At 48.2% G+C, this 24,463-nt stretch overlaps 1 protein-coding gene across 1 annotated transcript in view; it reads right to left on the reverse strand.

The window, feature by feature from the left end:
- Positions 1–24,463, reverse strand: part of LOC138274391 (mortality factor 4-like protein 1) — a gene marked incomplete at its 3' end in the record, with an annotated part of 291,700 nt that overhangs the window by 222,174 nt on the left and 45,063 nt on the right. Inside the window, exons 3-4 of the mRNA XM_069218984.1 lie at positions 3,306–3,405; positions 1,629–1,675 (exon numbers count right to left, since the gene is read on the reverse strand). Coding sequence (XP_069075085.1) covers positions 1,629–1,675; positions 3,306–3,405 — 147 coding nt within the window. The remainder of the gene's footprint in view (positions 1–1,628; positions 1,676–3,305; positions 3,406–24,463) is intronic.

The following is a 24,463-nucleotide window of genomic DNA, read 5'->3' on the forward strand; positions in this document are numbered from 1 at the left end:
TAGACTTTCCTGCCGCATAATTCCAATGGTCCTACTTATGGTTGTTAACATGTCTTGTTATGGTTTTTGTAGAACTATATTGTTGTGGGAGACGTTGGGTCCTCACCACTGCAACAAACATTGGCACAAAGCAAAAGCCCACATTGGCGCAGTAATAATTCCTGGCACTGAACAAATATACTTTGTGTGCTGATATGCTCCTTGTGAGAGAGCAGGTTGCTATCACTCACAGTGAGCGAGAATTTTAATTAAATAAAAGTCTTGGTTAGTGTCAGTCCCAATTAGGGGCCCACTTATTAAAGAAGGTCACAAAAGTGCATTCATGGTATATGCTGTTGCATTAGTGCAGATTTCTGTATTTCATGAATTCACAGAAGTAGACCAGGAAATCGTGCTCCTAGAAAATATTTGTGAACTATATTTTAGCATGAGTAAGTAGATTTGCTCATGAGAAAATCTGTTGAGCGTTTACAAGCTCACTTTCCCTTTAACCACTTTTTTTTTTTTTCAACCCTGGAAGAAGTTCTACTTCTGTCCCTGTCAGGAGTATATTTCCAACCTTCCGCAGCGTGGGAAAAGATCATAGAGAGCTGGTGAAAACCCTTAAAACATGCAAGTTAGTAGGTTTGCACAGACTCAAAAGGCATTTATAACTCCAGCACTTGCTTACCGCTACCTCCAGCGCCAGTAGGTAGATCTACAGAATTGTGGCAATCTAAGGAAACTGCTAGTATTCAAGCCCTATTATAGCATTAACACTGGCATAATAAGAGCCTAATATCAGACCTCCTATATAATGAGGTTACTGCCATTATTTGTTGCCGCACTGCATGGCATTAAAGGGACAAATAGATATTTGGTTTTTTTAACAGGACAAGTAGATATTTTATTAAATAATTCCACACTCGTCACCTATATGCTTGAAGCTGAATTAACTGCTTAACAACTCCCTAAAGAGAAGAGGCAAAGCAGAGAAAGTTTTCCATTATACGGATTTTTGTAGCTATTGCTTCAAACTAAGGAACAGTATCCTACAACAGTGTTCCCCAACCCCCGGGCCGCGGACCGGTGCCGGTCCGTGGATCAATCGGCACCGGGCCGCCCCACTGTGGCGGGCGGTAAATGTTTGATCATTTTTCCGTGGCCCGCTTGTCACACAATGGGACAAGCGGGCCACGGAAAAATGATCAAACATTTACTGCTCCGCGGCGATAAAAAGGTTGGACAACACTGTCCTACAATACTGCATGTCAGGAGCAACTGCAAAACACATAGCAAGAACTAGAATTCAGACTATCAAGGTGAACGCCATATGACTAATGTTCCCCAAGTCCATAAAAATCACTGCCTCGTCAACTATAACCTTTGTGAACGTAGTTGTGGGTGTGCAAGTGTAAAGCATTAAAATAGGCATGTTTCTCAGCCGAACACAAAATAGATGCTTTCTTTAGGTCTTAACATAATGGGGTTCAATTCTCAAAACAATGTAGTCTCGGTCCAGGAAAACACACAAGTATTACAAGTGGAGGTAGGCCAAAGGGAAAAGAAAGGACAACACAAGGGTAAACAAGGTGCTTTGTAATGCAGGTCATTTTTAAGGTCATCCAAAAAAAAAAAGGCACACATACCTTGGCTTCATAAAGGAGAGGTCCGTGGAAACACAAAACACGCTCCCCTACGAAACAAGGAGCGGAAGGTTAGTCAGGCATTAAAAATGAGACATTACATGCATCTCACCTCCGAATCCCCAACAGTAATCTCTGAAATGGACATACACCCTACTTCCTTGCATATCATATATTACCAAAATGCCACACCAAAAAGAGTACAACGCCTTGCCTTTACGGTTTATGCAGTGCCTGATCGAACTAGCATGGCAAAAGGCACTGGAGAACTTCCTACAAGAAAGGGCACTTACATAAGAGACCAATCTGCGCAGTTTGCAGTGCGGAAGAAAATAAAAATTACAGATCGAACAATAAGTTTAACCATTAAGTGCTGCTTTGGCAAATGATTTTAGGACATGCTACCATAAATTTTCCAAAAACAAAGACTACATGCACGACACGGGAGTTCGAAGCGCTCACAGGCAGTGGGCTTCATCCATGTCACTATTTAGATTTGCAAGTATACAACAGGAGCTCTGCACTGGTGCCTAGCATTCACCATACTAGAGTCCCAAATTGAAAAAAAAATTGAAGGCGTTAAAGTACTTTTTGTCAGTGTAAGAAGCTCTATAAAAATGAGCGTTAGCTAAAGGGGTAAGTTAACAAGTATTATTTTGGAGCAACTATTGCTCAGATTATCTATTGAAGTTATGCATCGTTCAAACACGTAAGTAAGAAGTCAGAGCATTCGACAGCGGTAGTAGGTAGTAGCTCCTATAAAACAGTATTCCAGAATCAATAGAAACACTTTCATTGAGACAAAAAACATATGCATAATCTTTAAATTAAAGGCAAGCACATAGCCTTTCTCCCAACTGTGCTCATTAAATTTGTATTTTACACTGCATTTTAAAAGAGAATGGTTTCATCCACTCCGCATCCGGGTTCTAGGTCTCCTCAAGGGTGGCTGCACTCCCATCCTCAGTCCATGAGCAGCCCAGGACACCGAGAACTAAAGCAGAGAACACAAAACACTGCATGCACTTCTGCTAACGGAAGAACTGGCGTGAGGCACAAAGATTATCCCGCATTAAACAAGTATTCAAGAGATTCGTTTAACATTCTTCCACATGAACAGAATAAGTTTACAGCAAGGTAGATACTGGCGGCCATCAACAGCGGGGGTCTTCTTTCAACCACTGATACCAAGCACTTGGACAGCCTTGTGGAATTAAGAGCAGTAGCATGCAGAATATTTTTTTTTAATTTTTTTTTTTAAAGAAGAATATAACGTGTGACAATGGAGCTGAGATCAGACAGAAAGACCTTACTTTATAGCCTTAGAACTACCCGCTTAAACAATATCAAGTAATAAATAAAAGGACATGCTTGAGAAAACGATATCCTGAGTTGTCAGTACGACTCAAGTGAATGGTTGACAGATTTGTTTTCAAAACATTTTGAGGAAAATGGTATATCTGCACCAAACCTGTGCCCCACCCAAATTGACAGGCTGAATACAACAATTAAATTATTCTGCAATAGTGATTCAAGTGTAAGTGCCAGAGCAAGATAGGTCATAATACGTTCCCTCTAGTATTCAACCCCCCACCACCATATTAAGTCCAATTCTTAACCCGCTTTTACATGTTCCAATCTGAGAGCCCCTATAATTTTAGAAAAAGAAAAATAACATACTTCTCAACTCAAGCAGTGATAAATCTGGAGTCTCCTTACTAAAAAACCTTGCACTGATGCAACTGTCCTTCAAAAGCAGGCGGTGTGCCTTTTTATTTACCTGCGAGAAAACAAAAACAGTCAGGGACATTCTGAGACTGCAAACTCCGGATTCTCACAACACATCTACAAGAGTTGAGAAGTATGAATTAAAACGCAATCTGCACCGAACACTGCACTGAATATTTGCATACAGATATACAAGTTACTTACTGCTGCCCACTCACCAGATTCAAGAAACCGATTGTAGTCACACTTCAAAATCAGGGAAAACAACATTTCGAAAAACTCCAATAGACTCCAAATGCCCTTCTCAGTGGGCAGCGCTCACAGTTTAATGGCTGCAAAGTACCCAGACCAAAAACGGTTGGTACAATAGGTAATAACCGCTGGAGAGCGCAATCAAAGTACTACGGAAATAAACAGTCAAAGGAAAATAACAATAAAAATGCAAGTGTGCAGTTATAATATTAAAAGAGAGGGGGTCTTGGTTTGAGAAAAACAATTAAGACTGGATAAAGCAAAAACATCGTTCGGGCAGCAAGAACAAACAGATCTTTGCTGCAAGTGCAATAGTACGTGTCACAGACCCAGAGTACACCTAACAGGCATCGTGCACAACTACCGAGACACTCAGCGATTCTAGAAAACTCCAGAAATAGCAATTTTATTGTCCATTTTGCAACCACCACAAACCTACCCAGGACGCAGCGCAGACTGCCAAATCTAACTCAGCGACGAAAGGTAGGTATTTTTCTTAACTCGAAAAAAAGGAAACCTATTGGGTGATTCAAACTAAACAGCTAAGGTTGTAGCAACATACAACAGTTAAACAGCTATAAAAGCGGGTTTAGAGACCTTTGCTCTAATTTCACAGACACTTGGACTTGTTCACTGCGAGGGAAGAGACTAAATCAGCAGAGTCAGTCTCCGCTATGAACTGGACATGCAAGACTATATTCTGGAGTCTCCTGGAGCATTCATTATCTAAAACATCTCCACTGCAGGTGACCCTTGCTTCAGTGAAAGATCACCGAGGCCAGTTTGCTCAATGGATGGAGAGAGAAAAACAAAAAACAAGCACTGGCACAGCTAATGGGACTCTCCTTTAGGTCCTGCCAAATCAGCCAATGCGGTTCTCAAAAGGCTTAACTAGATGCACTGGAAAAAACATGAGCACCATCCCATACGAGTCCTAGCCACCCAAGCCCCAGCTTGAGGAACGCGTGCATGCATCATGATACTTGGGAAGGACATTTTTATTTACCATTCTAAGATGGCAGACTCACATCTTTGAAAAGCAATTTACAAATAATAAAAAGCGTGCAAAAGTGCTTTGTTTAGGAAGGAACTGCCTAACAACAAGTTGCTGTTGCCAGGTGTAGGAAGCTGGCTCTGTCTATACCATCTCAAAGTGAGAGATAGTGTGCACAGAGCCCAGGGGTTCCGCAAGAGGCTTGAAAGAGGCAATAATAGATAATACTAATGTTCTACTTGTGGTAGTGTGGTCGAGCTGTTAGGCTTATCAGAGGGTAGTGTTAAGCATTTGTTGTACACACACAGGCAATAAATGAGAACACACACTCAATGACTTCACTCCAGGCCAATAGGTTTTTATATAGAAAAATATTTGTATCCATTTATTTTAGAACCACAAGATTCAAATTGCAGGTAGGTACATTAAAATGTAAGGTACTTTGCATAGGTATAGCTAGGACTTTGAATCAAAACAGTAAAGTACGCAGTTTGGCATAAAACAGCAATAAGCTATTTTAAAAAAGTGGACACTGAAAATTCAACAGTTCCTGGGGGAGGTAAGTAGAGCACTTACAAGTTCAGTCTCTGGGGCATAGGTAGCCCACCGTTGGGGGTTCAAGTAAACCCCAAACACCCAGTAACAGCAACACAGGGCCGAACAGGTGCAGAAGTCAAAGAGGGGCCCAAAGAACATAGGCACCTATGGAAACAGGGGGTGCTCCGGTTCTAGTCTGCTGGCAGGTAAGTACCTGCGTCCTCGGGGGTTTAGTAGAGCACAATGAGGCGTGTGTGTGTGTGGGGGGGGGGGGGGGGGGAGGTCGTCCCAAGTAAGCACACAAAGCACACCCTCAGTGGCACAAGGGCAGGCGGGTGCAGTGGGCAAACAGGGCGTCATGTTTGTAATGGATTTCAATGGAGGAACCCGGGGGTCAATGATGTTGCAGCCAGGGCACCAGGGGAGGGAGTGGGGGGGGGGGGGGGGGGGGGGGGGGGGGTCTCGTGCCAGCCACTGACTGGGCAGGGGTGAGGGCCGCCTGCTGGTCATTGCTCCGGTTCTTAACAAGCCTGTGGGCTGCGGGTGCAGTGCTTCTTCCAGGCAACTGGTTTCTTCGTCCTGGGTAGTCGCAATCAGGGGGGTCGTCGTCGTGGGGATGCAGAGAGGTTTGCCCAGGGTGGACACATTAGAGTCGCCTAGGGATCCTCTCTGGGTCGTTGGTTTCTCTGGACACGGGCCAGGGGCACCGGGTGCAGAGTGGTGGGGACTAACGCTTCTAGAGTAAGGTGAGAGTCCCTTTAAAGATGGTCCGCTGGAGTTTCTAGGTTCTTTGTAGTTGTAGGGCAGTCCTCGGGGTCGGCAGAGGTCGCTGGGCCTGCAGGATGCGTTGCTGGTGTAGGTTCTTTGAAGCTAGGGACAGGCCGGTAGGGCTGGGACCAAAGCAGTTGTCGCCTTCCTCCTTCTCTGCTGGGTTTTCAGGTCAGCAGTCCTTCTTTGTAGGTCATCAGGAATCTGATTTCCTGGGTTCAGGGTCACCCCAAAATACTATATTTAGGGGTGTGTTAGGGCTGGAGGGCAGTAGCTAATTGCTATGGTCCCGGAGGGTGGCTACACCCTCCTTATGCCTCCTACCTTTGGGAAGGGAGGCACACCCCTAGGCAGCTAAATCCTCCAAAACAAGATCGAGGAGTTTCTAAGGGGGGGGGGGGGGGGTCAGTCCAGCTCTGGTGACCTTAGGAGTGGACCTAGCTGAGGGGGTGACTCATCCTTGTTTTTCTCATTATCTCCCTGGACTTGCCGCCAAAAGTGGGGGCTGTGCTGGTGGGTTGGGGTGCCTGGGCGGGCAGGTCCACTAGCTGGAGTGCTCTGGGGCGTCGTAATACCAGGCTTGAGCCTTTGGGGCTCACAGCCAGGTGTTACAGTTCTTGCAGGGGGAGGTGTGAAGCACCTACACCCAGGACAGGCTTTGCTCCTGGTCTCAGAGTGCACAAAGGCACGTGCCCCATGTGGACAGAAACTGGTCTGGAAGTGGCAGGCTGGCAGAAACCGGTCAGCATAGTACTAGCAGTTGGGCTGGCATGCAGGGTGGCATCTTTAAGATGACCCCTGTGTACATTTCTCAATAAATCCCACACTGGCCTCAGCGTGGATTTATTGTGCTGAGAAGTTTGATATCAAACTTACCAGTATTCAGTGTAGCCATTACGGAACTGTGAATTCGTGTTTGACAAACACCCAGACCACATACTCTGTATGCCTACCCTGCACTTACAATGTCCAAGAATTGGCTTAGACACTGTAGGGGAATAGTGCTCATGCAGCTATGCCCTCACCTGTGGTATAATGCACCCTGCCTTAGGGCTGTATGGCCTGCTAGAGGGGTGATGTACCTATGCCACAGGCAGTGGGTTGCGGGCAAGGCACTCTGAGGGGAGTGCCATGTCTACTTAGTCTTCTTTCTCCCCGCCAGCACACAGAAGCTATGAGGCAGTGTGCATGTGCTGAGGAGTCCCCAGGGTGGCATAATACATGCTGCAGCCTTTAGAGCCCTTCCTTGGCCACAGGGCCCTTGGTACCTTTTACAAGGGACATATCTGTGTGCCAGGGCTGTGCCAATTGTGGAGACAAAAGGTACAGTTCTAGGGAAAGAACACTGGTGCTGGGGCCTGGTTAGCAGGGTCCCAGCACACTTTCAATCAAAGCTGGCATCAACGAAAGGCAAAATGTTAGGGGGTAACCATGCCATTAGTGGCATTTTCCTACACCAGGTTAAAAAAAATATATATATATATTTATTTTTTTAAAGCCCAGCACAGGAGAAAACAACTGACAAGCTTTTCTGAGGTCAAGACCAGTGGCAGAGATAGGGGTGTGAGCGGTAGGAAGCACATGGGAGAGAAAGCAAGAAGAAATGCAGAAAAATAGTTGCCTGGGTGCAAGCAGAAGGATACCACCAATGATAAGCAATCGCTCACCCAAAGCCACTCCAACTATTGACAGTGTTAACAATAGGTTTTCGACGATGGACAAGTATGTGTTTGGAGCAAATACCCACTGCTATACCCGAGTCAGTGCCCTATGTGTACTACTGAAAGGATTGTGCGCAAGTTTGAGTAAGACATGTCTCATAGACATGTTTTGGGTAACAAGGACAGTTTGTGCATAGTAAGCTAGAGCCTATACTTTTGATTACAGGTCAGAATACGCTAGGAAATTACTGACAGCATTGTTTCTCAAATAGGGTAAAGCATTGCCTAAACTTGACTGCGTGGATGCAGTAACCTCTACTTCACACTCTAGAGCCCCACTCTTAAGCAGGAGAGCAGCTAATTTGCTGGATACCAGTTCCAAACCCAACCCCCCACAAAATGAAGCCAAAGCAGCATTTGCATATGACTAAGGTCGCACAATACGTTTTGTCCAATAAACCTCTATGATCCTGCATTTACTGAGTAAACAAAAAAAAATACCTATTGCACAAGAACACTCGCATACAGGAAACATATCCAATGAGGAACCCTATTCTAGTGGAAGGTGCTTACTTCCATCGTAAATCCCATACAAAAGCAAGGGAGGGCACTCACGTTTGTAATGATCGACATTTGTAACCTAGTTAATACAAGACCCGAACGCCTACAAATAAATTGCTTCTCTTAGCCAAGCTCATACCTCCATCTCCAAGCCAAGGACACCCATTAGGATACTAGATAAAATACACACAAGCAATATGCTTAGTTAGGAAGTAGGCCTTCAGTGCACTACGATCCTGAAATGTTGAGGATAGTAACTGCTTCTTGCATTCCTCCCTAGGACTCCTATTCAGCTTGGGCAAGGGAAAGAATGCAGAGTAAGTACCAGGCTGATTGAAACTGATTTGCTGCAGCAGAGCAGTTTTACACTCTTACATCTTGTCCATCAGGTCCTCTATTAACCAAAAACTTCTTTCACATAAATTGGTGATTTCTATTGACAATCCCTAATCTCACTGTCTTATGTGATAGAGGCAGTTATGGAAATAAGACTAAAACATTGAGAAGTGGCTTCAGGCATCAAAATGGCAGTCATACTCTAATGACACCCCCTCCGTCATCCACTGCTGTCAGTCCGGATACCTCACACTCCGCGCCTTACCAGCGCGACCAAACCCCCAGGAGGAGATTGCGGCAGCCAGAACGGCAGGGCCCGATTGAGGCTACATGCCTGGCGGGAGCAGGCGGGCAGAGATGTGAGGCGCAGGAATTTGCACAGGTAGACCCGGCTGCACAAGAGGCGGCTGGGAGAGACTGGCTGCCTGCAATAAGTGAGGCTGCTAAAACACCACCCCGTCTGGGGAAAGACAGCAGGGGAGGCGAGAGGCCTAGACGGCAGCAGGGCTGCGACGAAGAGGTGCCTAGTGAGGTGTCGGCAGAGAGCTCCCCTAGTCAAGCCTAAAGCAGAAAACAGACCAGGGTGAGTACTTGGCCTGTGGCTGGGGCCAGAGAGGGGTCGCAAGACGTGACCAGATGAGAGGGTGAACCCCAGAGAGAAGACACTCTGGCAAGAGACAGAAGTCATGCCTCAAAAGGGACTGCACATCGGGGGGGGGGGCAGAGTGTTTCCTAACACCGCGGCCTGGATGGTGATGGGCCTAAGATAGATGACAACCACAGAGTGCAAACGGACACCTGTCCGACTTACCAGTGAGTGGCTGGCCAGAACTGGACTGCGTGCTCAAAATAAAGCTGTAGGCCCAAAGTGAACCCTAAAGGAGCAGCTGGCTTGAGAAGGGGAGGCCAGAAGGGGTGATCATGCCCCCCACTCTTCTTATCCTCTGCCGACACACAAAAGCACAAACCCTTCAGAGCAGAGAGCACTCCCTTGAAAAGGGCAAAACAAATACAGGCAAGTGCAAAGCGGTGGTATAGGAGGTCGAGCAATCCTCTAGTGGTTGGTGCTAGATGGCCCCACTTATGGCACAGTGACAAAGAGCGCATTGGAGTTGGAGCACCTGGGTTCATCCATCTGCCTAATGGGGAAGGATCGACTCGGGAGACACCCACCAGCATCCCAGCAACATACTGATCAGTTGACTACCCAGACGGGCGCTGAGGGAACTAGCACTGTGGCACAAGGGAACCCCATGGTAGAGGGGCTAGACACCACTCTGCAGGCTATTCAATCCTCACAACAAGCCGTAGAGACTAAGATTGGTGAAATGCCTGGAAACGTAGGTCTGTTGCGACAAGACACGCAGACAGCAGTGGGTCACATTAAAGAGGTGGAAGACCGTGTCTTAACAATAGAGGATGAGGTCACGGACCTTAAAACTAAAGCTGCCAGACCCGCACAGGCGAACTCCACAGGGTCAAAGGTGCTGGAGAAAAAAATATATATAAAAAACAAAAAACAAACAAAATAAAAAAATAACGCTCCAGGCGCAATAACCTGTGTTTCGTGGAATTCACAGAGGGGGCGGAAAAGACCTAGCAGTTTCTGGAACAGTGGCTTTGAACCTGGCTGCAGGATCATACGCTGTCTCCCTGGTTTGCAGCTGAGCGGGCCCATAGAGCACTAGCACCTAAGCCTCCTCCGGAGGGAGGGTAAGGCGGGGCAAAGGAGACCAAAAATTGTCAGTTTCCTTAATTTTCAAGAGTGAGACATCATCCTTATAAAGAAGCAAGGGAGCAGCCTGATCTTCAGTGGGACAACTCAAAAATTCAAATTTTTCCTGACTATAAGCGAGAGATACAGAATAAACACCACTCACACGAAGCGGTCAAGCAAAAGCTCAGAGCAATGAGGCTGTCCTTTCCCTCCCCCCCCCCGCACACCTCAAGGTTCTGATGAATAGAAAATCCTTTTTCTTTGACTTGCGAGAGACTGCCTGGGACTGGCTCACTGAGGAACACCATCTTGTCCGAGGGGATCTCTTCTTCCTACACCCCCCCACACCTAGGTTTTCCACCATGACCCAGGCGAGGCAGCTCGCTGGGGCCGAGACGGAGGTGGGGTTGCACTCGGTCTCACCGGAGATAACTGAGCGTGTGTGTCGGTCACCTTGGGCAGACCCTGCAGGGCCCTTATCTCTCCAGGGGCCGGTCGCATCTGGTTGCACGGAGGGGGAGCATCCATTGCCAGATCCAGCAAACGAATGCCTTAGACAAACTCCCTCTCCCTTATGAGGCGGGCGACTAACAGAAATCCCCTATATATGCAGAGGAGATTCTTTTGGGGGGGGGGGGGGGTTGGGCTGAAAATGGAGGTGTGAGGGGTTTTATTGCAGAACTCTGACTTTATGGAGGGGTCCATCACTCCACACCTATTATGGACACCTTGGTTTTGGGTTGGAGGTTGTGTACTTGGATGATAGAGGCTCCAGGGATGGAAGTATGGGATGGGGGAAGTATTTGCATTACGTTTAGAGAGTAAGTCACAGTTGTGTTTTTAATGTATTAACAGTTTTCTTTTAGGAGGTTACATCATGCCATTAGGTCTCCTTTATATGCACGACTCTGAGGGTCTCCGGCCCCAGGGCCAATTCCCTTTGGGACCCTTTGCACTTGTTAAGTCTTGAATGCAATCAAATACTACACCCTTGCATACTCGTGGGCTCCTTCAAACAGTCATTTCTTGGAACGTCAACAACCTCTTGGATAAGATTAAACACTCTGCGGTGTTTGGTGCCATCCATCGCTTTGCCCCTTCGATATTGTTGCTGCAAGAGACGCACCTGATGGGCACTAGGTGCACCATGCTTCTGCGTGGCGGATACGATAGGGTATACATGCATGCTTTTCCAGGGCATTCATGGGAGTAGCAATACTGCTGCATCACTCGCTGCCCATGGTGATTACTACAGTTAAGCTAGACCCACAGGGTCGATGTGCTGCTGTGTCTGGGACACTGAACGGCCAAATGGTTAATCTTCTGAGCGTATATATTACTCCCTTTCCCCTCCCCCCCCCCCCCCCCCACGTGCATTGGAGTGGTTGTTAGAGATTCTCCAAGAAGTTATATCACCATTCCCCTCTGGCTTGACACTTCTAGGGGGGGGGCAGTTATGAACTCGGAAGTGGATGCCACCGGCACCCAGTCAGTGGGACGGAGAACCATAGTCAAGCAGCTGCACTGTTGGGCGCTGGATGGGCCTTTGTGACGTTTGGAAGGTTTAGCACCCCGGAATAAGACAATATATGCACGCCTCATCGGAGCATCATACGCACGCGAGAATAGATCTCCTCTTTATGACAGCCCCAGATGTCCTCTTGGTCACAGACACTCCCATACTGAATTCCTAGACATGGACCACTTCTCCTGCAGATAGGCGACCCTGATAGGACCCATCGCCCCATGTGCAGCTGAATGCTTGGCACCTTCAGGACGACACACACTATTTTGCACATACCGTTGGCTCAGTGCGGTCGTCAGGCTCTCTGTGGGCTGCCTGCAAGGCCAGCCTCGAGGACATGCATCTACTCAAGGTGAGAGAGCACTCTAAGAACCACCAGGTGGTGGAACTTGAGGCACGGGCACTACGGCTAGAAATGCAGCTCTCTCCTACCAAACATGCCACTATTACCAGGCAACTGGGGTTGATTAGGGAAGAAATCCGTCATCTTAATCTCGAATCTGCGAAGCACATGTGGCAAGCCTCGACTGTCCGGATATATAGGTGGGAAGAAAGGGTGGGGCGGATGGGGGGGGGGGGGGGGGGGGGGGGGAGACAAGAAAGGCAAGCTGCTGTACTGGCTGGCATCCCAACCCCAAAATTATCCATGAAATCATTGACGACTCTGGCAGCTCTTGTAAGATGACCCAGTCCCCTGCCCAGGGCTTCACCGTTTACTATGCTGGGTTTTATGCGGAGCAACCACAACCCTATTCGGAGTGGGAGGCCCTGCTACTACGTGATGTCGTCCTCCCCAAAATCACTGCCAGATAGGGAGAACCTGGGTGAAGTTATTACATTGAATGAAATCACTGCAGCTATCTCGGCGTTGGCCCCCTGGCAAGACACCGGACCCATACTGTTTCCCAGCGGAAATCTATTGCAAATATAGAGATCAACTAGCCCCACATTTGTTAAATCTATATGCCAAAGCTGAGCAAGCAGAAAATTTCCCCTTGAAACTTGACCAAGCTGTGATTGTAGAGATTCTGAAGTCCCGAGCATCCTCAGTGTACTGTTCTGCCTATCGCCCCATCTCACTCAAGGCTGAGGTGAAGATTTTCTCCACTATACTGCCCACCAGGCTAAAAAGTGTGCTACATTCCCTAATCCACCCAGATCAATGCTGATTTAAGCCAGCCAGAAGTACCCGGCACTGCCTCTGGCAGCTTCATGCTGATCAAGCCCACTGTCGTGCTCAGACCCCCCCAGTTGAAGTCTTCGAAAAAGCTTTTGACACGGTGAATTGGTTATCTCTCTCCCAGGTGCTAATAAAAGCAGGGATCGGATCTTGGTATCGGAGCCTGGTGCAGCTCCTCTACTCTAACCCGACTGCAGGTAAACTGAGTATTCTCAGACCTCTTCCTCATCCAGTGTTGGGCCAGTCAGAGGTGTTCACTATCCCCACTTCTTCGATCCACTGGCAAAGATCATAAGAGAGGACACGCTAGTTAAGCTGGGCTTGGCTCACTGGACAGGAGGACTGTATCGCCAACAATGTACTCCTCTACTTGGCCAATCCAGCCAGTAGCGGGCCCCAGTGCCTAGAGCTCATGGAGCTCTTCTCAGAAGCCTCAGGCCTGACTTAACCCGAGCAAATCTGTGCTGGTTCAGCTGCACCTTGCGAGGATTGCTATGATTGGCAAGACAATATCACTATTTGGCGCAATAGCTTGCGATATTTGGGTAGAACCACTGCCCTACTGCCAGAACTGGCATAGTCCCTCAACATTACACCGCTATAGGCTGGTGTCAACAGAAGAAGTTGGTCTGAGACAAGTGTACCTGCCAAGTATAATAAAGTGTGGGGTAAATGGAGGAGGTTTTGTAATATCTCATTATAAATAGTCTGTTACAGTAAGACGTTGGCAGCCAAACGAGGAACTCTGGAGTGCGCAATATGTAAAGGGAATGATTCATTGAAGCCTTGTCTAGAATAGTGCAATTGTGTTATATCAATGGCATAGATGTGACATGTTACGGCGCTGTTACAGTAATAAAATCAATATAGATGTTTACCACACAAAAAAAAAAAAAAGAAAGACTCAAAAAGTAAAGCTTGACCCAATACTGACACACTAATAAATCAGGGAGACCTACATAGATGGGGTGTCCATTTCAGCTTGTCCATTTTTATTTTATCTACAATGTTTAGTATTCTATCAAATGAATAGCTATGGTGAACTCACTCATTTTGGCCTGTGGTTTTGTACTTATTTTTAGGCAGCAATAGAGCCTATCAGTTCGGTTTGCCAGAGGAAAAGTTTATCTTATCGAAGTTTGGCTCACAGCCCAATATTACAATATGTATTTTAGTCAAGATTATTACAGCACAATGACAATGTATAACAATAGGCCATCTACAAAAGAGTATCGCATCTAGGTGATACACTAGTGGGACGTCAGAATTTATAAACATGTGTAAGGAAATGCCTCCTTGGCATGGTTACCCCCTGACTTTTTGCCTTTGCTGATGCTATGTTTACAATTGAAAGGGTGCTGAGGCCTGCTAACCAGGCCCCAGCACCAGTGTTCTTTCCCTAACCTGTACATTTGTATCCACAATTGGCAGACCCTGGCATCCAGATAAGTCCCTTGTAACTGGTACTTCTAGTACCAAGGGCCCTGATGCCAAGGAAGGTCTCCAAGGGCTGCAGCATGTATTATGCCACCCTAGAGACCCCTCACCCAGCACAGACACACTGCTTACCAGCTTGTGTGTGCTGGTGAGAACAAAATGAGTAAGTCGACATGGCACTCCCCTCAGGGTGCCATGCCAGCCTCTCACTGCCTATGCAGTATAGGTAAGACACCCCTCTAGCAGGGCTTACAGCCCTAAGGCAGGGTGCACTATACCATAGGTGAGGGTACCAGTGCATGAGCACTGTGCCCCTAAAGTGTCTAAGCAAAACCTTAGACATTGTAAGTGCAGGGTAGCCATAAGAGTATATGGTCTGGGAGTCTGTTGTGCACGAACTCCACAGCACCATAATGGCTACACTGAAAACTGGGAAGTTTGGTATCAAACTTCTCAGCACAATAAATGCACACTGATGCCAGTGTACATTTTATTGCAAAATACACCCCAGAGGGCACCTTAGAGGTGCCCCCTGAAACTTAACCGACTGTCTGTGTAGGCTGACTAGTTCCAGCAGCCTGACACACTAGAGACATGTTGCTGGCCCCATGGGGAGAGTGCCTTTGTCACTCTGAGGCCAGTAACAAAGCCTGCACTGGGTGGAGATGCTAACACCTCCCCCAGGCAGGAGCTGTAACACCTGGCGGTGAGCCTCAAAGGCTCACCCCTTTGTCACAGCACCGCAGGACACTCCAGCTAGTGGAGTTGCCCGCCCCCTCCGGCCCCCACTTTTGGCGGCAAGGCCGGAGAAAATAATGAGAATAACAAGGAGGAGTCACTGGCCAGTCAGGACAGCCCCTAAGGTGTCCTGAGCTGAGGTGACTCTAACTTTTAGAAATCCTCCATCTTGCAGATGGAGGATTCCCCCAATAGGGTTAGGATTGTGACCCCCTCCCCTTGGGAGGAGGCACAAAGAGGGTGTACCCACCCTCAGGGCTAGTAGCCATTGGCTACTAACCCCCCAGACCTAAACACGCCCTTAAATTTAGTATTTAAGGGCTACCCTGAACCCTAGAAAATTAGATTCCTGCAACTACAAGAAGAAGGACTGCCTAGCTGAAAAACCCCTGCAGAGGAAGACCAGAAGACAACAACTGCCTTGGCTCCAGAAACTCACCGGCCTGTCTCCTGCCTTCCAAAGAACTCTGCTCCAGCGACGCCTTCCAAAGGGACCAGCGACCTCTGAATCCTCTGAGGACTGCCCTGCTTCGACGACGACAAGAAACTCCTGAGGACAGCGGACCTGCTCCAAAAAGACTGCAACTTTATCCAAAGGAGCAGCTTTAAAGAACCCTGCAAACTCCCCGCAAGAAGCGGGAGACTTGCAACACTGCACCCGGCGACCCCGACTCGGCTGGTGGAGAACCAACACCTCAGGGAGGACCCCCGGACTACTCTACGACTGAGTACCAAAACCTGTCCCCCCTGAGCCCCCACAGCGCCGCCTGCAGAGGGAATCCCGAGGCTTCCCCTGACCGCGACTCTCTGAAACCTAAGTCCCGACGCCTGGAAAAGACCCTGCACCCGCAGCCCCCAGGACCTGAAGGACCGGACTTTCACTGCAGAAGTGACCCCCAGGAGTCCCTCTCCCTTGCCCAAGTGGAGGTTTCCCCGAGGAAGCCTCCCCTTACCTGCCTGCAGCGCTGAAGAGATCCCTTGATCTCTCATTGACTTCCATTGCGAACCCGACGCTTGTTCTAACACTGCACCCGGCCGCCCCCGCGCCGCTGAGGGTGAAATTTCTGTGTGGGCTTGTGTCCCCCCCGGTGCCCTACAAAACCCCCCTGGTCTGCCCTCCGAAGACGCGGGTACTTACCTGCTGGCAGACTGGAACCGGGGCACCCCCTTCTCTCCATTGAAGCCTATGCGTTTTGGGCACCACTTTGAACTCTGCACCTGACCGGCCCTGAGCTGCTGGTGTGGTAACTTTGGGGTTGCTCTGAACCCCCAACGGTGGGCTACCTTGGACCAAGAACTGAACCCTGTAAGTGTCTTACTTACCTGGTAAAACTAACAAATACTTACCTCCCCCAGGAACTGTGAAAATTGCACTAAGTGTCCACTTTTGAAATAGCTATTTGTGAATAACTTGAAAAGTATACATGCAATTGAAATGATTCAAAGTTCCTAATGTACTTACCTGCAATACCTTTCAAACAAGATATTACATGTTAAATTTGAACCTGTGGTTCTTAAAATAAACTAAGAAAAGATATTTTTCTATACAAAACCTATTGGTTGGATTTGTCTCTGAGTGTGTGTACCTCATTTATTGTCTATGTGTATGTACAACAAATGCTTAACACTACTCCTTGGATAAGCCTACTGCTCGACCACACTACCACAAAATAGAGCATTAGTATTATCTATTTTTACCACTATTTTACCTCTAAGGGGAACCCTTGGACTCTGTGCATGCTATTCCTTACTTTGAAATAGCACATACAGAGCCAACTTCCTACATTGGTGGATCAGCGGTGGGGTACAAGACTTTGCATTTGCTGGACTACTCAGCCAATACCTGATCACACGACAAATTCCAAAATTGTCATTAGAAATTGATTTTTGCAATTTGAAAAGTTTTCTAAATTCTTTAAAGTCCTGCTAGGGCCTTGTGTTAGTCCCTGTTAGCATTTCTTTTAGAGTTTAAAAGTTTGTTAAAAGTTTGAATTAGATTCTAGAACCAGTTTTAGTTTCTTAAAAAGTATTCCAACTTTTAGAAGCATGTCTAGTGCAGAGATGAATGTGGTGGAACTCGACACCACACCTTACCTCCATCTTAAGATGAGGGAGCTAAGGTCACTCTGTAAAATAAAGAAAATAGTAATGGGCCCCAGACCTTCCAAACTACAGCTCCAGGAGCTGTTGGCAGACTTTGAAAAGGCCAACCCCTCTGAGGATGGCAACACAGAGAATGAAGATAGTGACTTGGAGGAAAATTCCCCCCTACCAGTCCTATTTAGGGAGAACAGGGCCTCTCAAGCCCTGACTCCACAAATAATAGTCAGAGATGCTGGTCCCCTCACAGGAGGGGCCAACAACTCTGAAATCACTGAGGATAACTCCAGTGAAGAGGACATCCAACTAGCCAGGATGGCCAAAAGATTGGCTTTGGAAAGACAGATCCTAGCCATAGAAAGGGAAAGGCAAGAGATGGGCCTAGGACCCATCAATGGTGGCAGCAACATAAATAGGGTCAGAGATTCTCCTGACATGTTGAAAATCCCTAAAGGGATTGTAACTAAATATGAAGATGGTGATGACATCACCAAATGGTTCACAGCTTTTGAGAGGGCTTGTGTAACCAGAAAAGTGAACAGATCTCACTGGGGTGCTCTCCTTTGGGAAATGTTCACAGGAAAGTGTAGGGATAGACTCCTCACACTCTCTGGAAAAGATGCAGAATCCTATGACCTCATGAAGTGTACCCTGATTGAGGGCTTTGGATTCTCCACTGAGGAGTATAGGATTAGATTCAGGGGGGCTCAAAAATCCTCGAGCCAGACCTGGGTTGACTTTGTAGACTACTCAGTAAAAACACTAGATGGTTGGATTCAAGGCAGTGGTGTAAGTAATTATGATGGGCTGTACAATTTATTTGTGAAAGAACACCTGTTAAGTAATTGTTTCAATGATAAACTGCATCAGCATCTGGTAGACCTAGGACCAATTTCTCCCCAAGAATTGGGAAAGAAGGCGGACCATTGGGTCAAGACAAGGGTGTCCAAAACTTCCACAGGGGGTGACCAAAAGAAAGGGGTCACAAAACCTCCCCAGGGGAAAGGTGGTGAGACAGCCAAAAATAAAAATAGTAAAGAGACTTCTACAGGCCCCCAAAAACCTGCACAGGAGGGTGGGCCCAGAGCCTCTTCACAAAACAATCCTGGGTACAAGGGTAAAAACTTTGATCCCAAAAAGGCCTGATGTCGTAGCTGTAATCAGCCTGGACACCAAACTGGAGACAAGGCCTGTCCCAAGAAAGGTTCCACTCCAAACTCCAATCCAGGTAACACTGGAATGGCTAGTCTCCAAGTGGGATCAACAGTGTGCCCAGAGCAAATCAGGGTCCACACTGAAGCTACTCTAGACTCTGAGGGTGGGGTGGATTTAGCCACACTAGCTGCCTGGCCGCCTAACATGCAAAAATACAGGCAGCAGCTCTTTATTAATGGGACAAGTGTAGAGGGCCTGAGGGATACAGGTGCCAGTGTCACCATGGTGACAGAGAAACTGGTTTCCCCTGGCCAATACCTGACTGGAAAAACCTATACAGTCACCAACGCTGACAATCAGACTAAAGCACATCCCATGGCAATGGTAACTTTAGAATGGGGAGGGGTCAATGGCCTGAAACAGGTGGTGGTCTCCTCAAACATCCCAGTAGACTGTCTGCTTGGAAATGACCTGGAGTCCTCAGCATGGGCTGAGGTAGAACTAAAAACCCATGAAGCCATGCTGGGTATCCCTGAACTGGTGTGTGTAAAAACAAGAGCACAGTGCAAGGCACAGGGTGAAAAAGTAGAGCTGGAGTCTGGAAGAAAGGCCCAGCCTACCAAGAGAAAAGGAAAGTCAGTTGGGAAACCAACTGCAACACAGTCAGAAAAAGAGAACCTCTCTTCTCAGGAAGAAGTTCTGCCCTCTGAGGGAACTGAGCCTTTGGAGCTTGAACCTTATCAGGTTGAGCTCTTAGGCCCAGGGGGACCCTCAAGGGAGGAGCTGTGTAAGGGACAAGAAACCTGTCCCTCTCTTGAAGGCCTTAGGCAGCAAGCTGCTGAAGAGTCCAAGGGCAAGAAAAATGGAACACATAGGGTCTATTGGGAAGATGGACTCCTGTACACTGAGGCCAGAGACCCCAAACCTGGTGCCACTAGGAGAGTGGTAGTGCCTCAGTCGTTCAGAGAGTTTATTCTGACCTTAGCCCAGGATATTCCCCTTGCTGGGCATTTGGGACAAACCAAGACGTGGGAGAGGTTAGTCAACCACTTCTACTGGCCCAATATGTCCCACAAGGTTAAGGAGTTTTGCCTCTCCTGCCCCACCTGTCAAGCCAGTGGTAAGACAGGTGGGCATCCAAAGGCCCCCCTCATTCCACTTCCAGTGGTGGGGGTCCCCTTTGAAAGAGTGGGTGTGGACATAGTTGGTCCACTAGAACCTCCCACAGCCTCAGGAAATATGTATATCCTAGTAGTAGTGGATCATGCTACTAGGTATCCTGAAGCTATTCCCCTTAGGTCAACTACTGCCCCTGCAGTAGCCAAGGCCCTCATTGGTATCTTTACCAGAGTGGGTTTCCCTAAGGAGGTGGTGTCCGACAGAGGTACCAACTTCATGTCAGCATACCTAAAACACATGTGGAATGAGTGTGGGGTGACTTACAAATTCACTACACCATACCATCCACAAACTAATGGCTTAGTTGAGAGATTCAACAAGACATTAAAAGGCATGATCATGGGGCTCCCAGAAAAACTCAAAAGGAGATGGGATGTCCTCTTGCCAGGTCTGCTTTTCGCTTACAGAGAGGTGCCACAGAAGGGAGTAGGATTCTCACCCTTTGAACTTCTGTTTGGTCACCCTGTAAGGGGACCACTTGCTCTTGTTAAAGAAGGCTGGGAGAGACCTCTTCATGAGCCTAAACAGGACATAGTGGACTATGTACTTGGCCTTCGCTCTAGAATGGCAGAGTACATGGAAAAGGCAAGCAAAAACCTTGAGGCCAGCCAACAGCTCCAGAAGTTTTGGTATGACCAAAAGGCTGCAATGGTTGAGTTCCAACCAGGGCAGAAAGTCTGGGTTCTGGAGCCTATGGCTCCCAGGGCACTTCAGGACAAATGGAGTGGCCCTTACCCAGTGCTAGAAAGGAAGAGTCAGGTCACCTACCTGGTGGACCTGGGCACAAGCAGGAGCCCCAAGAGGGTGATCCATGTGAACCGCCTTAAGCTCTTCCATGACAGGGCTGATGTAAATCTGTTGATGGTAACAGATGAGGATCAGGAGGCAGAGAGTGAACCTCTCCCTGATCTTCTGTCATCAGACCCAAAAGATGGCTCAGTAGATGGAGTGATCTACTCAGACACCCTCTCTGGCCAACAACAAGCTGATTGTAGGAGAGTCCTACAACAGTTTCCTGAACTCTTCTCCCTAACCCCTGGTCAAACACACCTGTGTACCCATGATGTGGACACAGGAGACAGCATGCCTGTCAAAAACAAAATTTTTAGACAGTCGGACCATGTTAAGGAAAGCATCAAGGTGGAAGTCCACAAGATGCTGGAATTGGGAGTAATTGAGCGCTCTGACAGCCCCTGGGCTAGCCCAGTGGTCTTAGTCCCCAAACCTCACACCAAAGATGGAAAGAAAGAGATGAGGTTTTGTGTGGACTACAGAGGGCTCAATTCTGTCACCAAGACAGATGCTCATCCAATTCCTAGAGCTGATGAGCTCATAGACAAATTAGGTGCTGCCAAATTCTTAAGTACCTTTGACTTGACAGCAGGGTACTGGCAAATAAAAATGGCACCTGGAGCAAAAGAGAAAACAGCATTCTCCACCCCTGATGGGCATTATCAGTTTACTGTTATGCCCTTTGGTTTAAAGAATGCCCCTGCCACCTTCCAAAGGTTGGTGAATCAAGTCCTTGCTGGTTTGGTGTCCTTTAGCACAGCTTATCTTGATGATATTGCTGTCTTTAGCTCCACCTGGCAGGATCACCTGGTCCACCTGAAGAAGGTTTTGAAGGCTCTGCAATCTGCAGGCCTCTCTATCAAGGCATCCAAATGCCAGATAGGGCAGGGAACTGTGGTTTACTTGGGCCACCTTGTAGGTGGAGGCCAAGTTCAGCCACTCCAACCCAAGATCCAGACTATTCTGGACTGGGTAGCTCCAAAAACCCAGACTCAAGTCAGGGCATTCCTTGGCTTGACTGGATACTACAGGAGGTTTGTGAAGGGATATGGATCCATTGTGACAGCCCTCACTGAACTCACCTCCAAGAAAATGCCCAAGAAAGTGAACTGGACTGTAGAATGCCAACAGGCCTTTGACACCCTGAAACAAGCAATGTGCTCAGCACCAGTTCTAAAAGCTCCAGATTATTCTAAGCAGTTCATTGTGCAGACAGATGCCTCTGAACATGGGATAGGGGCAGTTTTGTCCCAAACAAATGATGATGGCCTTGACCAGCCTGTTGCTTTCATTAGCAGGAGGTTACTCCCCAGGGAGCAGCGTTGGAGTGCCATTGAAAGGGAGGCCTTTGCTGTGGTTTGGTCCCTGAAGAAGCTGAGACCATACCTCTTTGGGACTCACTTCCTAGTTCAAACTGACCACAGACCTCTCAAATGGCTGATGCAAATGAAAGGTGAAAATCCTAAACTGTTGAGGTGGTCCATCTCCCTACAGGGAATGGACTTTATAGTGGAACACAGACCTGGGACTGCCCATGCCAATGCAGATGGCCTTTCCAGGTTCTTCCACTTAGAAAATGAAGACTCTCTTGGGAAAGGTTAGTCTCATCCTCTTTCGTTTGGGGGGGGAGGGGGGGTGGGTTGTGTAAGGAAATGCCTCCTTGGCATGGTTACCCCCTGACTTTTTGCCTTTGCTGATGCTATGTTTACAATTGAAAGGGTGCTGAGGCCTGCTAACCAGGCCCCAGCACCAGTGTTCTTTCCCTAACCTGTACTTTTGTATCCACAATTGGCAGACCCTGGCATCCAGATAAGTCCCTTGTAACTGGTACTTCTAGTACCAAGGGCCCTGATGCCAAGGAAGGTCTCTAAGGGCTGCAGCATGTATTATGCCACCATAGAGACCCCTCACCCAGCACAGACACACTGCTTACCAGCTTGTGTGTGCTGGTGAGAACAAAATGAGTAAGTCGACATGGCACTCCCCTCAGGGTGCCATGCCAGCCTCTCACTGCCTATGCAGTATAGGTAAGACACCCCTCTAGCAGGCCTTACCGCCCTAAGGCAGGGTGCACTATACCATAGGTGAGGGTACCAGTGCATGAGCACTGTGCCCCTACAGTGTCTAAGCAAAACCTTAGACATTGTAAGTGCAGGGTAGCCATAAGAGTATATGGTCTGGGAGTCTGTTGTGCACGAACTCCACAGCACCATAATGGCTACACTGAAAACTGGGAAGTTTGGTATCAAACTTCTCAGCACAATAAATGCACACTGATGCCAGTGTACATTTTATTGCAAAATACACCCCAGAGGGCACCTTAGAGGTGCCCCCTGAAACTTAACCGACTGTCTGTGTAGGCTGACTAGTTCCAGCAGCCTGCCACACTAGAGACATGTTGCTGGCCCCATGGGGAGAGTGCCTTTGTCACTCTGAGGCCAGTAACAAAGCCTGCACTGGGTGGAGATGCTAACACCTCCCCCAGGCAGGAGCTGTAACACCTGGCGGTGAGCCTCAAAGGCTCACCCCTTTGTCACAGCACCGCAGGACACTCCAGCTAGTGGAGTTGCCCGCCCCCTCCGGCCCCGGCCCCCACTTTTGGCGGCAAGGCCGGAGAAAATAATGAGAATAACAAGGAGGAGTCACTGGCCAGTCAGGACAGCCCCTAAGGTGTCCTGAGCTGAGGTGACTCTAACTTTTAGAAATCCTCCATCTTGCAGATGGAGGATTCCCCCAATAGGGTTAGGATTGTGACCCCCTCCCCTTGGGAGGAGGCACAAAGAGGGTGTACCCACCCTCAGGGCTAGTAGCCATTGGCTACTAACCCCCCAGACCTAAACACGCCCTTAAATTTAGTATTTAAGGGCTACCCTGAACCCTAGAAAATTAGATTCCTGCAACTACAAGAAGAAGGACTGCCTAGCTGAAAAACCCCTGCAGAGGAAGACCAGAAGACAACAACTGCCTTGGCTCCAGAAACTCACCGGCCTGTCTCCTGCCTTCCAAAGAACTCTGCTCCAGAGACGCCTTCCAAAGGGACCAGCGACCTCTGAATCCTCTGAGGACTGCCCTGCTTCGACGACGACAAGAAACTCCCGAGGACAGCGGACCTGCTCCAAAAAGACTGCAACTTTATCCAAAGGAGCAGCTTTAAAGAACCCTGCAATCTCCCCGCAAGAAGCGGGAGACTTGCAACACTGCACCCGGCGTCCCCGACTCGGCTGGTGGAGAACCAACACCTCAGGGAGGACCCCCGGACTACTCTACGACTGTGAGTACCAAAACCTGTCCCCCCTGAGCCCCCACAGCGCCGCCTGCAGAGGGAATCCCGAGGCTTCCCCTGACCGCGACTCTCTGAAACCTAAGTCCCGACGCCTGGAAAAGACCCTGCACCCGCAGCCACCAGGACCTGAAGGACCGGACTTTCACTGCAGAAGTGACCCCCCGGAGTCCCTCTCCCTTGCCCAAGTGGAGGTTTCCCCGAGGAAGCCCCCCCTTACCTGCCTGCAGCACTGAAGAGATCCCTTGATCTCTCATTGACTTCCATTGCGAACCCGACGCTTGTTCTAACACTGCACCCGGCCGCCCCCGCGCCGCTGAGGGTGAAATTTCTGTGTGGGCTTGTGTCCCCCCCGGTGCCCTACAAAACCCCCCCTGGTCTGCCCTCCGAAGACGCGGGTACTTACCTGCTGGCAGACTGGAACCGGGGCACCCCCTTCTCTCCATTGAAGCCTATGCGTTTTGGGCACCACTTTGAACTCTGCACCTGACCGGCCCTGAGCTGCTGGTGTGGTAACTTTGGGGTTGCTCTGAACCCCCAACGGTGGGCTACCTTGGACCAAGAACTGAACCCTGTAAGTGTCTTACTTACCTGGTAAAACTAACAAATACTTACCTCCCCCAGGAACTGTGAAAATTGCACTAAGTGTCCACTTTTGAAATAGCTATTTGTGAATAACTTGAAAAGTATACATGCAATTGAAATGATTCAAAGTTCCTAATGTACTTACCTGCAATACCTTTCAAACAAGATATTACATGTTAAATTTGAACCTGTGGTTCTTAAAATAAACTAAGAAAATATATTTTTCTATACAAAACCTATTGGTTGGTTTTGTCTCTGAGTGTGTGTACCTCAATTATTGTCTATGTGTATGTACAACAAATGCTTAACACTA

Source organism: Pleurodeles waltl, unplaced genomic scaffold (assembly GCF_031143425.1).
Source record: "Pleurodeles waltl isolate 20211129_DDA unplaced genomic scaffold, aPleWal1.hap1.20221129 scaffold_180, whole genome shotgun sequence".
Classification (NCBI taxonomy): domain Eukaryota; kingdom Metazoa; phylum Chordata; class Amphibia; order Caudata; family Salamandridae; genus Pleurodeles; species Pleurodeles waltl.